The sequence below is a fragment of the Apodemus sylvaticus genome, chromosome 4, assembly GCF_947179515.1.
Source record: "Apodemus sylvaticus chromosome 4, mApoSyl1.1, whole genome shotgun sequence".
NCBI lineage: Eukaryota > Metazoa > Chordata > Mammalia > Rodentia > Muridae > Apodemus > Apodemus sylvaticus.
The window spans coordinates 154,053,862-154,071,986 of NC_067475.1; the positions used below are offsets into that span (position 1 = coordinate 154,053,862).

Genomic DNA, 18,125 nt, shown 5'->3' on the forward strand with positions numbered 1-18,125 from the left:
CCTTTAATAGCATCATGAGATTTTATTCTAAATCCAAATCTTGTTTGTCTGGTGTGTTGGGGTATCCAGGACTTGCTGTTGTCAGAGAATTGTGTTCGGATGCTGCCCTATTGCCTTGATTTCTGTTAGGAATGTTCCTATGTTTGTCCTTTCTCATCTTTTATCTCTGGTATCAGTTGTCGTGTTGTCACTGGCTTGTGCTTGAACATCCTGTGAGTCTGTAAGGCTATTTCCATACCTCTGGATGACTGGCTTTTCCCCTGACACAGATTGCTGGGCTGCCCTACTCTATGGTACCATTGGAGGTCTGGTGTGCCTTGTCCCAAGTAATGTTGTGTTTGGGTTGTCTCTGTGTACCTGGAGTTGCTCCTGTCTGGTACATCTAGGTGCAAAGATGGTGGAGGCTACGGGGACCCCTTCCAAGTGTAGGTTACTTTGCAGGGCAAATGTCCCATGACAAGGCTGGTACACAGATGAGTGGCAGAGCTGCCCAGGCCTTTGGCTCAGGTAGAAGCATGGTGGGCTGTGTCCTGAGCAATGTTAAACTCGGGATATGTCTATGTACCTGGTGTTGCCTGTCTGGTCTGTCCAGGAGCAAAGATGTTCATCTGTTTCTAACCACCAGGAATCCATCTGTACTCTATCCTGAGCTGGGCCAATATTGGCATTTTAGAATATAAGGACTCCCTGAGAACTAACTAGATTTAATGTTTAGAAAAACCTGGCTATTTTTTTGACCTCAACATATATTAACTTACAAAGAGTAAAATATGTCATTTCAAAACATACATTTCACTCACATGTTTTCTTTACCATAATGTATCAGTCATTTGAAATCAGTCTTATGCACTAGAAAATTATTATGAAGAACTTTGCAGTTTGGTAGTCTTTTGCTATCTTAATTAGTACCATATACTTCCACAAATCAGTGAAACTGCACTGTTTGTTCAAGGCACAATTCATAACTATTCTGAAAATTCAATCATTTTAAAAACTCAGGCATTCTAATTTAATATGATCTTTGATTGTTATGTATCCAAAGTATACAATGTATTTAATTTCTAGATTCACAGATTATCTCCCATGTTGTTTCATTCTCAATTCTTTGTGCCACTAGGCATTAAAATATAAATGTTATTACATACTAATAAGCATGTAACCTCTTCTGTAGTTCTCAATGCTGTCTGACTTTCCTATGCAAGAAGCTCTCTGACTATACCCCACAAGCACTGTTATCTTTAAGGACCCCTGCAATTTTGGCATTTCTTAGACTCTTAGGATCATAGCGTAAATGATATCTCAATACTGCCCTTTTTACCTTAACCTTTCATGGGTTAACAGAAGTAGATATTGAGAATCTATAGGGTTGAATATACATTTCAAAATACTTTACAGAAATATTTCTCCTATTCTTGTACACATATTAGTGCAGATATAAATCCATATCTCTCCCATCTATTATCTATATAATTTCAAACAAATATACATGTAGATGAGAAAAATTTGATCTTCTGTATAAATACATGAGGATCAGCAATTATTCAAAAATAAAAAGCCACAAAGCTGAAGGGAATGAGGTGTATGTGGCATTTTCTCATAGATTACATAGCCTTACACTATGGACATCACATTTCTAATTTACCATGGTTTTCTGTGATGATTTGTTTTCCATCAGTTGCTATATAATTAATTATAAGATTTACTGAGAATTTCCCAAGCTATTTTAGTCATTATTTGTTGTGCTTCTCAGCTGTACTACATAAACTTTATTGTATCCTAATATGTATGTATCTTCCTCCAAAGTCTTCAGTGTTTCCTCTGATTTTTGCATTTATTAGACTCTAAGGTTCAGAGTGTTGATGAAGTCTTCATGCTGTCTTTTTCACATTCACTCTGGATAGGTTAAAAAATTAAGAACTGAGAATCTTTGGAGATGAATATACATTTCATAATATTTTAAACAAATATTTCTCTTATTATTATACACATATTATTGTGGTCTATCTGTCAATCTATCTGTCTTTCCATCTATCTATCTATCTGTCTGTCTGTCTACCTATCTATCTTTGTGAAAATGTTATTCCTTACAATTATTCAAACAACTACTAAAAATATAATTTTTGAAGCCACTAAGTATAAGGAAAGGCAATGCATGTGTCACTGTTTCAGATGACATGAGCCTTAGACTATTGATATCACAATGGTCCTTCAGCCTGAGTACTGCAGAGGCCCCCAGACTTCAGTAGTTTGTCTACCAACTGCACTCACCAATTGGTTGTTCATGCGTTGGAAGACAGAATTTCGAGTTTGTTAAAAGATTCTCCCTTCTAGGCTCCACGGAAAAGGTATTTTTTAAATCTAATTTGAATCTCATGATAGACTAATTATATAAGAAAGTGTTTTCTCTTGATTCCTCTAGATATCAACTAAGTCTCAATTCAGCAGTGGTTTCTTGAAAAGGTAGTCATTGAAGGAATATTCAGTACAAATCTTCTGTAGAAAGAGTATTATTAAGTGAGTTTAGGGATTCTTTGAGCATATAGGAGAATGGGTTCTGAAAATATTAAGAAAAAAATCGGTCCAAATTATGAGTGAGGATTATTTTATCTTCATTCCAATTTTTCTAACCACCATGACTACAAAGATTTTTAAAATGGATTTGTTCTGACTTTGGTAGACCCCAAATCTCTGGTTTCCTTCAAATTGTTATAGTTTCCAATACACATTGTGTTCATGGAATCTATTTCAAGATATTTGAATGTTAATTCAGATTAGACAGGAACTACTTTCCAGATACTTTTATTTACTTTCAATTTGTTTATCATGAAACTGAGTTGGTATTATCTTTCAACATATCTTTACATTAATGTTTCTGTGTGCAATACAACCATTGGTTCCTGTATCTCTTTTACACATTGATTCGCATGGATCCCAAAGGCTTTCTAAGTAAAGAGATCATGCATCTGTGCATAATCTTTGAAAGATGTATTATGATTTGGGCAGAATTATATTCCCTTAAAAATATTTCTCATAAATAATCCATTTGTATGAGCAGGTTACTGTAAAGAAACATCCAGAAGATTAGTCACTCCAGTATTACAGGGAAGAATTTCATTATGGATAAGAGAGGAAACTGGTCATAGTCAGCTGGAAAATGTTGGAGCAGAGAGAAAACAGAAAGAGATTTTGTATGGCCAAGGCTGGGTAATCAAAAAGGAAGAATATCTGGAGAGAAAAATGGGGATGATTTGAGTAGGAGAGCTTTGCATTCATTAAGATGGAGAAGAGGTTCTATAGTTAACTCAGCACAGGAGAGCTTTTGGAGAGGTACAGGAATCTAGGTGGAGACTTTAAGATGTACAAGTATTTTTATTTCCCAGAATCAATGTTGATATCTCTAGAGGCAAGAATCAAGGCAAGAATCAAGGAAAATGAGTCCTTTTCCTGGAATAGACCAACTCACAAATATTTTTTGAACGCTGGAGAGTTAGTTAGTTAGATTGGTTTTCTGATTTGACAGTGACCTAGTTTATTATAACAGTTTTGACAGCTCAGCTGAACATCAGAATCACCAAAGCAGACTTCTTTGGCTTGAGTTGTTTAGATTAATACAATTACACCTTCAGAAGACCATATAGCCCACCATGAGCCCATTTCTAAATTTTCACTGTTCAAGACAGTTTGAGGAAGGCACAATGACATTAAAAAGAAATTTCTGAAGGAAACAGACATATGGGCCAATATGGGAAAGGCCAGGGTGAACACATGTATAAAAAAATAATCTAAATTTTTTAACTATGGTTCATTGTTTAAATTTTTCTATCTTTCCCATTAGCATATTATTTATGTTAAGAGTTACAATTATCTTTTAATATCACATACTTATTTTTTGTGAATTTCATACTTGTATACAATATATTAACTGTTATCATCATAAATGTTTCTATGATATTCCTCAGATATTCCCTTTAAACTTTATTTACTGTGTTTTCATACGATGAATCCTTTAAAATTTAGTATGAACATTGGTCTTATCCACTGAATACTCGTTCTATTAGGTGGAGACCTCTACCAGGAGTACCTTATTTTATATAAATTGAAACACTTATGAAGAAAGACATGGGAGAAATACAACGCACCTTGCTGTGCCAAGGCCCCGTGGAACTCACAAGAGGCATGAAGATGTGTAAAAAACACCTATCATTATTCAGCGACGTCTTGGTTGTTTCTAATAACCTGTGAGTATCTGCAACATGCATTCCTTATTGTTAGAGGCTACACTTTAACTAGGCCTTTTTTTTTTTTTACAAATATAAAATGTTGTTTTACTTCTTTTTTAAAAAAATATTATACTTACTTTATTACTTCATGATTGCAACTTTTTAGTCTTCTGTGGTTGAGGTTTGGCAGACACTCTCCTACACATTTCTCAATTTGTTTTGTCACAAGTTTTCGACACATTTTTAAAAGAATGAGTTATTAAAGGTGCTATCCTGCTATTTGAATCTGGGGAAACAATAACAAACTTGAAAAGGAGGCAGATGTGCAAGCACATGCCAGTAATTCTAGTATTGTTAAAGCTGACTTATGAGTATTGAAACTGTGGGATATGTGGACTATACAGTGAGACATGTTCCCAAGATTAAATATTTAAAATATGAGAAGTAGGTGTCCTCTTCTTGCTTATTGTTTTCAGATAGACTGTAGATAAAAGAGGGAAGGAATCCCTGATTATTATCCTTGTACACAAGTGGCAACCCATGTAAGCCTCTTGACCACATAGTTTCCAAATTAGCATTAAAAATTAAGATGCAGCCACAATCCCTACTAATAGCAATTCCTAATCAGGGAAAACTGCAGGTACAGGGTACTTCCTAGTTGGTGATTCTGCATATACTAGATAAAAATGCTGTGATTAAATGAAGCAGTATACAATGATGCACTCTAATTTATGCCCATGGAGGATCTTTTTGTGGGGCCACATCACATAAACTCTCTACTGCCCATGATCATAGCCTTCATATTATTATAGAAGGTACGAAGTTGGTATTAACATTATCAAGTTAATAATTCATGGTACATTCTTATAAGTTCATAAAAGTTTTGAGGACAGAAATCAATAATAAATAATAAAGCTTATTCAGTTTGGGCGATAAACTTTCTGATCGTCCTTAAATAGTATTCCTGAAGATCCACTTCAAAAATTGTGACAAAATGAAATGTTCAGAAGAGAATTCTTCAATACATTGTAGTTACAACCAACTGGGTAAATTTAGTTTTCAACCCTGATCAGTCACTGTAAGCTTGCAGCATAGAAAATGTTTATTAGTGTCTGATGCAGGTTCAAAATAAGTGAATGTCCTGGCTGTTTATCTACCACCCTCATCATTTCTACTCATTTCACCTTACGTCCACACTTGGAAATACTTACATTTTTAAAAGATAGTAGTAGACTCATTGAATAAATATATATATACTGATAGTGTACCTTTTAATGAAATTGGTGTAAGTGAAATTCACTTAGATTTTTGAGAGTAGAGGAAAGTTGTACTGGCTGGTTTTGTGTGGCAACTTGACTCGGGCTGGAGTTATCACAGAGAAAGGAGCTTCAGTTGGGGAAGTGCCTCTATGAGATCCAGCTGTGGGGGCATTTTTCTCAATTAGTGATCAAGTGGGGAGGGCCCCTTGTGGGTGGTACCACCTTTGGGCTGGTGTTCTTGGATTCTATAAGAGAGCAGGCTGAGCAAACCAGGGGAAGCAAGCCAGTAAGAAACATCCCTCCATGGCCTCTGCATCAGCTCCTGCTTCCTGACCTGCTTGAGTTCCAGTCCTGACTTCCTTTAGCGATGAACTGCAATGTGGAAATGTAAGCTCAATAAACCCTTTCCTCCCCCAACTTGTTTCTTGGTCATGATGTTTGTGCAGGAATAGAAACCCTGACTAAGACAAAAGTATAATGAATCTTTTTCTTGAATGACCATATATTTTTTTTCCACTTCTGCTGTGTAGTGATAGTAATTAAAACTATTTTGAGATTGTCATTCATGGTATGGAAAGAGCATAATTATTCTAATAGGAGGTGATTGTCATTATTTCTATTTTCATGGACATTATCTCTTATCAGACATTGAAAAGAGAAGTTTTGGATGTATACATTTCTTCTAAAGTTTGGTTCATACATACGCACACATATGTATATGTATATATCTATAATTAGAAGACTTGAGGTAGAAAAAAGATATAAGTACAAATGTTTCATAAGATTGATACATGTGTTTGTAAGTTTGTATGTGAGTGTGCATGCGTATATCCTTTCACAAATATTACATTATATGCTTGTATTTTGGCTGTTACATGTTACATTAGGTAGAGTGGTAAATCTTTCTCTATAATATCATGTTTCAAAAATGTCACATGTTTGAAGCTTAGATAGATTTATATATAGGACTTTTGAATCAGGATTTATTCTTGTGTCCTATTGTCTCCTGAATCTGAGAGAGGAAGAATCACTATCTTCAGTTTTGGACCAACACATCACCTTAACAGTGTGCAATGCAGAGTTACATACCCAAGTTCACACACACACACACACACACACACACACACACACACACACACACGTGCCCGCGCGCGCGCACAGACGCTCACACGCACACATACACATGCGCACAAGCACATGCACATTCACACGCACATGCACTTCCTCTCACACATGCATGCACACCGAGGTCATATTCAGCCTATCATAAAGTAATAGAACAGTCACAAATCTGGGAAGGATTATGTCAAAAGATAGAAGGGAAGTTAGAGAGCAAAAAATAAAAAATAAACTGGTCAGAACACAGTGTATATGTTTGTGAATTTCTCAAAGGACCAGCTCCATAGAAAAGGAATGATGGAAGAAGGAAAGTAATCCTTCCAAGATTACTACTTCTTACAAACACTTTTGATTAGATCACAATGTTTGATTCGAAGACATTTCCAATTATTTGTTTAAATTATTGGGATAAATAATCATCTTTCTGGATTCTTGAATGAGATGTGCTTTGTATGTTTACAAAAGGAGCCATTGAAGTGTGCTGAAGTGACATCTTAGTATACAAAGAAGGACAATGGAAGATTATTTTTATCCAGCCAGACAATGTTTCTATATAATTTAATTTTGAAAGATTATTAAATGTAATTAAGTAAAACACAAAATTTTAACAAATTTTTTTTGGTATGGACAGTATGGAAATATAGCAATATGGTTAATTATTATCAAAATCACAAAGAGAAATCATGAAATACATGGCCTTCTAAAAATGCCATATATATACACAGACACACACAGACACATATAAACACACATATTCATAGTATAGTCATTCTAAAATTTCTCCAATCAGAAAACAATTAGGCTATGTCTATTTGTGAGCATTGAGACACTAGTATCCAGTAACTTCTTTCAACACAAACTTGGTTGAATTCCATCTACTTTGGCTTGAACTGTGCCTGAATGAAAAAATGGACGGATCCTCCTCTGCTCTGGGACAGGAAGAACCTGGGTATTTCTAAAAGCAATTCCCACTACAATGCAGATCAAACTAACTGAGATACTAGATTCTCTTTCTAGGAAGAAGAGAAAGTTTAAAATAAAACACATAATCCCTTTGCAATACCTGTGTGCTGTGGATAATATGGACATAATCAACCTAGTCAGGATAAATGAAATCTGCACCTGCCGGACACTTGCCCTGTTTTGGCCCACTGGAATGTTTTTGGCCACCTTTAGGTAAGACCTACACTTTGGACTTGTATTCACAGGAGGATAGCTACAGAAATTGTGGGGCAACTTAATGCTTCCTAATTCACAGGTTAAATAATTAACCACAATATTTGCATAATAAGAATCTAGTTTAGTCTGATTGTATACATGCTGTCAAGTTCAATTTTTTTCCTTTTATAGTGTCCCTAGTTTGTCTATACTTTTCAAAACATGCATTTCAAATGTAAGTATATTATTTAATGTTTGATCTAGATGTTCATCAGGACTCCAGAAGATTCTTGGGGTAGAATGGAGAGACATTATTTTCTAAGCAGAATGTGGACCAAACAAGGACTTAGAAGATACCTTCCACATTCTTTGCCCTATAATATCCAGTATCTAGGTTTTAAAAATACAGAAATTGATCTCCCTCCAATAATATTGCATATTTTACTTATATTTAACCAATACCTCCAATACTGCCCAGGTAATTTCCATAAAAATAGTTTTTAATTGAGCACATTAAAAATAGCTACTCATAGAATGCTCAAGTATTTGAATATTTTGTGTCTAATGGTCAACTGATAAGGATAAGGGTCAAGGAGTAAGGTTTAACTGAATCTGCAGGTGATAGACACACACATTAGCTTATTTTGATATGCTGGAGCTCAATGTCCAGGCTCTTCTAAGCCTTCTTCAGTTAACATACCCTTCTTTACACTCCCAGCTCATCACCTCTGAATCTGTACTCAAATTTGTTTGTTCAGTATAATATATATAATACATATTATATATATATATATAATATGTATATATGTGTATAGATATGTTTGTATGTGTAGGTTGGGTGTCACAGGCATCATCCACCCTTCTGACAAAAATGATTGTAGGCAGTGAGTAGAGTAGGTAAGCAGTTAATGGTAGAAACATGAATGTGGCAGTCTTTGAACAAGAATCAGTCCATAGTTCCACAGGAATACAGCTTGAGGTTATGAATGTTAGAATCATGGCAAAAGGAAGAAGAAAATTCTGTGAATGAAAGATCTTTGCAGCATAGATAATTATTTTCAGAAAGCGGAAGCTATGTAACCATTAGCTTACAGATGAAAAAACTATACCTGATATGGGATTGTGAGCATGGGCAAGAGGAATAGTGCATTGGGTGAGGGATACTGTTTGAATCAGAAATACATTGATCAACAAGATAATGTTGATGACTATCAGACACTGAATATGTCAAATATCATTGAGGTATAACTCATTCAATATATAATTATCAGTTATAGAATGTTAGCATTGTGAATTCATCTTTATTCCATCTTTAATTAGAGTATTTTATGCTACAGTGGAATAGTGGTGAGCTTATTTTTAATTTGTACCAGGAGAGTTAACATGGTGACTCACACGAATTAAGCACTAGTTTCTAGGACCTCCTGTCTTGTATGCTAGTTCTGTAATTCACACAAGGAAATAAACAGTATTTTTTTCTTAAACGGTGTTCATCCTGAGTTAAGTGCATTCTAATGAAAGGTCATGTAACTTTCCTGTGGTTTAGTGCGAATAATGATACCTTTCTATATGAACATGTCCTCACGGTAAGAGGACACTTTCTTAATTATCCCTTTATACATATGAAACTAAAGCTAGGAGTAATTGTTGGCACAGCCATAGTCATACAGCTCTTAGAACACAGTCAAGCCTTGACATTCCCAACTAGCTGTCAAACTGTATTCAACTTCCTGTTAAAAGTGTTCCAGTGAAACAAGTCATTCAGAAAAGCAGCCATGTGGAAAATACCATCTACAGGTACACCTTCATGAGGGCCATTGGGTTTTATGAAGATTAATCTTAAAAGTCTCTCCATTGTCAAGACCCTAATCTTGTTTTTCACTTTTAACATTACAGTTCAAAAGAACAGAAAGATCGCTGGTATTATTTTATCAAAAGGTATTTTATTTGTAATTATACTTTAATTCTGTACTGATATGGGAATTGCAGTCGATTATTCATTTCTTCCTTAAAAATATATTTCATAGCCTGTCTCCAAATATGTTGCTGATTAGATGGTCATTGGATACTGCTTTGGATTCTCCTGTCTATTGTATATTTCATTTAACTTTCAGGAAGTTCTGCATTCATTGTCTCCCCTTTATATTGGAGTAAACAGTACTCTTCAGTATTTCTTTGTGTTTGACTCCATAGATGTTATTGTACCATGTCTATTCAAGCCCTCTTGTATTTCCTCTTTTGAAGTAAAGCAGATTTTTGCCTTTTCTTTGTGTATTAGTCACAGAACTTTCTCTAGAGCCACAGAATTTATGTATTTTTTTCCTATGTATTAAGGGAACTTACTGTAATGACTAACAGCTGTAGTCTAACTAATCCAACAATGGGCAGCTGTGAAAAGGAAGTTAAAATATCTTGTAGTTGTTCAGTCTATGAGGCTAATTTGTTTCACCTGGTCTATTGTATCTACTAGAATCTTGAAGAAGTAGATATTAACAAATGCTCTGGCAGTAAGTGCAAGCAAGCAAAGGAGAGTGAGCCTTTTTTCCAATGTCCTTATGTAGGCCTCCATCAGAGGGTGTGGCTCAGATTAAAGATGTTTACCACCCTGCTTATATCAGGACCTTGCTGAGTTCAGTCTGACCTTGAACTCAGATCCACTCCCCTCAGTCTTTAGGGAGTAAAGCTGGGTGTGTTCTATCTTGCCTGGGCCTAAGCTTTTCATGGCCCCTATGCCTCAAGTTTTTCATGTTGAGGTCTAAGTCAGAAGCTTGTGTCTTCCAGCCTCCAGATCTGTTTCACAGGTATGCACTCCATTTCAGACTTGTAGTTCATTCCAGATGGAGTCAAGTTGACTACAACCTTGTAAAAAAAAAGTTCTGAGGACTTTCTGTGCATCCTAGATCAATGTGCTATTACATGACCATGGTTTTGGCTTGAAACACTTTTAAATATTCCCTAATCCAATAGTGAATATTGCTGAACTACTTTCTTATATTTAACACCAAGATGATTCTTATAAACTATTAACAGCGATTAGCTTAAAATGAGATACTAGAAAATTAATTTTACTATATTGTGTGTTTTATTGTATTTGATCAGATCCACTAATGAAGCCAGGATGGGTATACAGAAAAACTTCTCAATGAAGATATTCACTGAGGACATCCCAAACTGTGACAGTGTATGTGAATACAAAACCAAACCTGATATTTCAAGTTCATGACTTGCAGAGAGACAGGCAGTTTGTAGAGTAATGGAAATGGGAGACATAAGGAGAGAGTGGAGGGGAGACATAGTGAGATTTATGTCTATAGAATATATATTTGTATGGCATGCACACATGTGACTTTTACATGTGATATATAGAAAGCACTGCGGCACAAGATTGATCCACAAGCTAAAGCAACAAAAAAGAGGAAATATTTTTCATAAGTGATTGAAAATTATGTCAGGGCATTGCATCAGCATATATTTCCAAGCCAAGTATTATTATACTAATTAAACTGCTTTTTCTCTTGAGTTGTTATTGCTTATATATTAACTCATGGGTTGTTCAACTATTATTTATTTTAAAATATTTCTGTCTAGTCATAAATAAATGTTATTTTATAATATAACCATAAAGAAATCTTAAACAGCAAAATATTATCAGGAATTAATTTGCTCTCCGCATCCACATGTTTTGCACCATTTTATCTCTTAAGCTCTGTCCTCTGCTCTTTCAGTATGTCTCTGTGCATCCTCACAACTGCTTTGGAAGAACAACTGCATAATCAGGGATCTTTATCTTAGTATTTATTTGAATGATCTAGGCATAGGGATTTCTTTTCATGTAACTTCTCCTTTGAAATCATTTTTACTAATTTACCCTTAGGGCATGTGTGTGTTTGTGTGTGTTTGTGTGTGTGTGTGTGTGTGTGTGTGGTCATATGTGTGAATAGTATGTACAGTGATACTCATGACCTAACACATATTACATAGTAGTTTTATCATTGAGTTATACACATAACTATTAAATAATTGTCTATTTTTTAGTACTTATATTATTGCTCATTCTCACTACTGTGTTCAGTGCAGATCAGAAACTTAACTTATGTAGCATGCAGAGCATTGAAGACTATCGCTACTGTAAAATAGAATAGAATGTAGCTCAGAGGATCACAATCTCTCTGACTTTTATAAATGCTAATGTGTACAAAATGTACCTAGAGTCGATATTCTAACAAGTCACTGTTAAAATTTCAACACACTTACCAAGCTGTGTATAATGAATACCACAAAACTTGATATTCGTATTTTCTAGGTTATATAAAACAGTAAAGAGAAATTGTAGTATAAAAGTAATTACTAACCAGTGACATACATTAGGTTGACTGAAGCAGATGTGTCCTCAGGACAGCGAAGAGGAGAAGAGCAGATAGTCCTGTAGGGAACTGCTCTCTTGCCTCTGATGCTTGATTTCATCTATGGCAAATGCTCAGTATTGTACATGAGCAATCTCTCTGATGTCTTTCAACACCATGGTGACTTAGATCCAATTCCTGAAAAGTAAACATTTTTACTGATTTTTAACCACAACTCTAGTACTTTCATATATTATCCTTCCATAATTATTAAGAATTTTATAATTAGTAGCAATTTTTTTAATAATTAACATAATTATTACCTTTTGTGTAGTTCAGAAGATTGGTAATAGGTATGTACCTTATAGCTTTTCTTCACGAGATATGTTTGTTTCCCTTTTGTCCTTGAAGAGTTGTTTTCTTATTTTTATTATTAGATATATTCTTTATTTACATTTCAAATGATTTCCCCTTTCCTGGTTCTCCTCCCCCCCCAAAAGTCCCATAAGCCATCTCTTCTCCCCTGTTCCCCAATCATCCCCATCACACTTCCCTGTCCTGGTATTCCCCTACACTGCTGTATCAAGCCTTTCCAGGACCATGGACCTTTCCTCCCTTTGATGTCCAACAGGCCATCCTCTGTTGCCTATGCCTCTGGAGGTATGGGTAACACCATGTGTACTATCTGGTTGGTATTTTTGTCCCTGGAAGCTCTAGGAACACTGGGTGGCTCATACTGTTGTTTCTACTATGGCACTGCAAACCCGTTTTGGCACTTTTTCTAGCTCCCCCATTGGGGGAGAAAGATAAAAAAAAAAACACATGGTCATTTCATTAGATGCTGAAAAGGCATTTGACAAAATCCAGCATTCTTTGTTGTTAAAAGTCTCGGAAAGAACAGGAATTCAGGGCCAATACCTAAACATAGTAAAAGCAACATACAGCAACCCAGGAGCCAACATCAACTAAACAGAGAGAAACTCGAAACAATCCTACTAAAATCAGGGAATAGACAAGGCTGCCCTCTCCACATTTATTCACTATAGTACTTGAAGCTCTAACTAGAGCAATTAGACATTAAAAGGATGTCAAAGGGATACAAGTTGGAAAGGAAGAAATCAAATTGTCACTATTTGCAGATGAAGTAACCTAAGAAACTCCACCAGAGAACTCCTACAGCTGATAAATAACTTCAGCAAAGTGGCCTGATATAAAATTAACTCAAACATATCAGTAGTCTTCCTATACTCCAAGGATAAACAGACTGAGAAAGAAATTGGGGAAATGACACCCTCCACAATAGTTGAAGAGTTGTTTTCAGAACATAAAAATATTCTTCTAATTTAAATAAATATCCTCTATCACTTTTCTTTCTCCATGTTCCCTCATGAATATTTAGCAATGATACTTCATATTTTTATCAATTCTTTGGTTGTTTTATTTGATTTTATGTTTATAGTTTGGCTTTTTAGGTTTGAGAGTTTTTGAATCATCTATGTATTTCATTACACTTAAGATAAACCTGTATTTTTTGCTATGGATGTATTAGGAAAATATTTTTTGCTATTCTTACTTAAGGATGTCTTTTCCTCCAATTTTTCCCTTTTTCTTATTCTTAGGATTGAATGTAGATCCCTCAGACTCTGTTCATATTTTAAAATATATAGATGCAGATGATTTTACAATCATCTTTGATGTATAGAAATCCACTGCCAAATCACCTGCATGAATCCCAAGATATCCACAAACCACTCCCTAAGATGCACATACCTTCTCGTACTCTTGACTTCAAATACAAATATATAAAATATTAACTATTTGACTTTATATTGTAGAGATAACAACTAACTGCACTGTCCTCATGAGTCAATGCTATGCCATGGCTGGAGGAGCACATTTTACTATATTCCCAGGTGGCTTAAAGTAATCTGTTCTGAAATTCATTAGAGATAGCAACACCTCATTGTTTCACATCTAGTTTATGGATATATAATTTCAATATTTACAGGGTTTATATTTCTATCCTTTTAGAATAAAAAGGTATAGTTCCTTTTATCTACAATAAACATTTTTATGTATCATTGAACAATTATTGAAAGCCTATTTTTTCCTCAGAGTAGGAACATGTGATCTATTATAAGGTTAATCTTATCTCCTGAGAATTACTTACATATGCCTGGTTCTCTATGAGTCAAGAAATATATTAACATGTACAAAAACTCCCAGTTGCCTTTTCATTTTCATGCTTTAAAAACAGTATCTTTAGAATTATTTTGTTTAAAATTATAAACATCACCAGCATCAGGAAGAAATGCACCCATCTTTGCAATCATTAGGTAGAACTTAATATGTTCAAAATGCACTCAGAATGCAATATTTTACAATAAGGTCAAATAAAATCATATTTGAATTATTTTTCTATCTCTAGAAAACTATATTACTTTGTTGTTTTAAAATTATACAGAAGATTTAAGATATTAACAAAATATTAAAAGTTTTACTTTTCTTTAAATTAATTATGCATACTCTGTGTGTATGTGTGTGTGTGTATGTGTGTGTGTGTGTCTTCATGCATGTATGTATTTGTGTATGTGGTGTTGGAATTTGTCCTTCTAGCATATATGATTTTTGGGCCACGAGCTATATTTTCATCCACATCTACATTTTGAGCAAATGCACACATTGGTTCCATCCTATTTACATTACACCAGAAGATCAGAGATGTTCTTCCACATTCTAAGATGTTTTTGCATAATTCTTAGTATATAGATAGCAAGATGTAAAATTAGTTAGTGTAAGGTATCCTTATCCTTGTTCATAAAATTCAAGTTACCTGTCATGTTGCAGTAGGGACTTGGATAAATCTTCAGAAACACACACACACACACACAACATACTCTCTCACACACACACACAGACTCTCTCTCTCTCACACACACATACACACTCACACACAGACACAAAACATACTCTCTCTCACACACACACACACACACAAAGACTCTCTCTCACACACACACACACACTCACACACACACACACACACACACACACACAAAATTATTTTCAGGATAATAGATTATGCCCAGTGGTTAGAAAACAATAAATAAAAATGCTGTGAAAGATAATGGATTATGAAGTGGTTTCCTTTTTTCTTGTTTCAAGGTTGCTTATGGATAGCAAGGGGGCACTTGTGATATGTTTCTTATTTAAGGGACTGTTTCTTAGGCACTAACAATGCTTATTGCAGATAGCTGATACCTTAGAAACTATCTTCGTAAAGATATACCTACCTACTCACAGTCATACACTATAGTAATATATTAGAATTCGAGTACATCAGTGCTATCTTCTCAGATTCCTATCATTTTATTTCATGCTATTTACTTCTTGCTGTCTTCCTGGGTCTTTGTAGAAGATTCTAGCTGTGAGAAGCAATAGAGATCAAAAAATAAAAGCACCTTGCTTGTTTTGGGAGCATAAAGCAATAGAGGAATTCTAAAATGCTCATTTTGATTTCCTAGTTCTATCACCATTACAGATTTCATTACTGTATGTCTGTATACCATCTAACTATATACACAGCTTGACATGGAGAGAGTAATCACCCATCTTTGTTTGTTTTGTTTTTCATTTTCTTTTGTTTTTGTTTTTCTTTTCTTTTTTTATTGCAGTTTTGCTATTCATCCTGACTTTCCTAGAACTGTACACATGGTGTACATGAAAGTAAGGATGTAAGTGATGGAAGTCTAAACAGGGAGGAAGCAAAGGGTTGTGCTCTATTCCAACCACCCTCCCCCTACCTGTCTGCTGACATAATGAGAGAATAATCAGGATGCTGAGCTCCTGTACCCACGGCTACTCAGTCTTGCTTTATTATACACAACCTGTTACAGTTAATGTTTGAATATCAAGTATCCACATAGTTAATTTTGTGATAAATATGTTAGACTGAAAGTCTTCCAGAGATATCGCAAGGGAAGAAAAGAAAATGTTTATTTTATATTAGAGTTAGATTACAGATTTTAGATTATTAGTAATGATTAGACAATAACCAATTTTATACTTATGAGCTTCAACATTGTTTTATACCATTCTTCTCTGTACTTTTCATAGCCTTTATGCGTAAAAGCAACAAACATCGATACAGTAAATGAAATAATTATGAAGTTACTATCAATGATGAGAATACCCGTAAGTTATTTTCAAGTTCTTTGGGGTTAAAATTGAATTTTCCTTTTGAGATTCACATAACTGCAAAGGTGTATGCATATAAATTATACAGATGAAACTTCATCATGATAAATTTGCATATTTTACAATCTTCTCCTTTTGGAAGTAAAAGCATCTATAATATAATAATCTAGAGAGGGACCTTTTTCTTGAATTTCTTGTCTACATTTCCAAAGAAAGGAAACTTATAGCCCTATGTTATTGTGTGTGGGGTGTATATGTGTGTGTGTGTGTGTGTGTGTGTGTATTGGTGAATTTCACTGTATATGTGTATATATCTCTCTATCACTTCCTGTGGGTTCGTATGATGAGTATCTGAGAAACAGAGAGTGTCACTCTGTTTCTCTGTCTCTATTGCTCTTTCTCTTTCTTACTCTTTCTCTCCTTCTATATTTGGGTGAGTAGATGTTTGAGTGTCTGCTTGAATGCATTTTTGTCCCTTAGCTTAATACTTAAAAACTCTATGACACACTTTCTTGGATTTACTCATGAATCAACAAGCAAGTACAATTAATGATAACTCCAATTAGATTATATTATCCTGGAGTTTGCTAGCAATTTCAACAGAATGTTCTATTTATATTATTGTTTCAATGGATCCATAATTCTGTATGCAATAATTATGTTGTGGAACTTCTTTCCAGTATCTGGCCTATTTTCCAGGTTAGACCCATCTTCATCTTCTCCACAGAATGGTTATCGCTAAATGAAAGCCAATGGTTGTGTGTACTCCTAGGCACCCTCAAAGCCTCTCTGTTTTTTGTTTCTTGGGGTTTATTTTGGCTATTTTTCTCACTGTTGCTGAAATAACTATATTTTTCAAATGTTCTTTATCAAGTCATCATAATCACAGTGAGTATATGACTCTATGGGTTCAAGGTTGTGTGTTCATGTCAAATCAATATTCAATATCCCACTGATAGACGGAGAGACCCTTGTGGGTCATTTTGTAATAATATTGGTCTTGGTTAGTGTTGATGGCCGAATGCAATTTCTTATTCTATAAGAATAAGACCAGTATTCTTGGTGGATCAATAGACGGAGTTTACTTCAGAGAGGAAAGGCAAGTACTTCTTGATTTTCTTCTGAAATCAGTCCTGATGACTCAAATCTGTGGTCAGAATATATGCCATTCATACTAGTCCTAATAATTTTCCTGCTAGAGAGCTGGAAATTGTAAGTAAAGAAAATCACTATATTATACAGGATTCTACTGTCAGATTATTTGTGACAGTTGGTTCTTTTTGGCTCTCAGAACAATGGAGATTACCAGCTCTGGTTCCATCCTGGCCATGCAGAAGCTCCAAGACCACTGCAAGGTAAGTACCAGAGAAATCTAAAGAAGGACTAGCTGAGTTCAATGGTCTATCCCTGAAATCTCAGATTTTTCATTATTTAGATTTACATTTAAGTACATACTAAAACAAAATTTCTAAATATTATGCCATTCATTATATTTATAATAACTTCATTGTAGCCTTCAGGCACATTGATAACCTCATTAAGATAGAGTCTGTGAGCTGACAAAAAAATAACAGATTCTACTGTGATTTTCACTTGAGAAACTTAATTTTCCTAGAAAGAAAAACAAAACTCTGAATATATCATTTCTGAAGAAAGTAACAACAAAAAAAAAATGGGTAATCATTACACAAAATCCTACTAGCTAGAGAAATTTTTCATTGATTCCCAACAGTCACATGATAGCTCATAGGCATCCAAAACTATAGTTTCAGGGGATCAAATTCCCTGGTATGACCTGCTCAGTTATTAGGCTCTATATGGTACAACAG

General features: G+C 34.7%; 1 protein-coding gene across 1 annotated transcript in view; it reads left to right on the forward strand.

Annotated features, from left to right (window-relative positions):
- The window catches only part of LOC127683492 (rho GTPase-activating protein 20-like), a 785,040-nt gene that overhangs the window by 593,623 nt on the left and 173,292 nt on the right, over positions 1-18,125 (forward strand). Inside the window, exons 3-6 of the mRNA XM_052180768.1 lie at positions 9,653-9,694; positions 10,856-10,937; positions 16,216-16,293; positions 17,588-17,651. Coding sequence (XP_052036728.1) covers positions 9,653-9,694; positions 10,856-10,937; positions 16,216-16,293; positions 17,588-17,651 — 266 coding nt within the window. The remainder of the gene's footprint in view (positions 1-9,652; positions 9,695-10,855; positions 10,938-16,215; positions 16,294-17,587; positions 17,652-18,125) is intronic.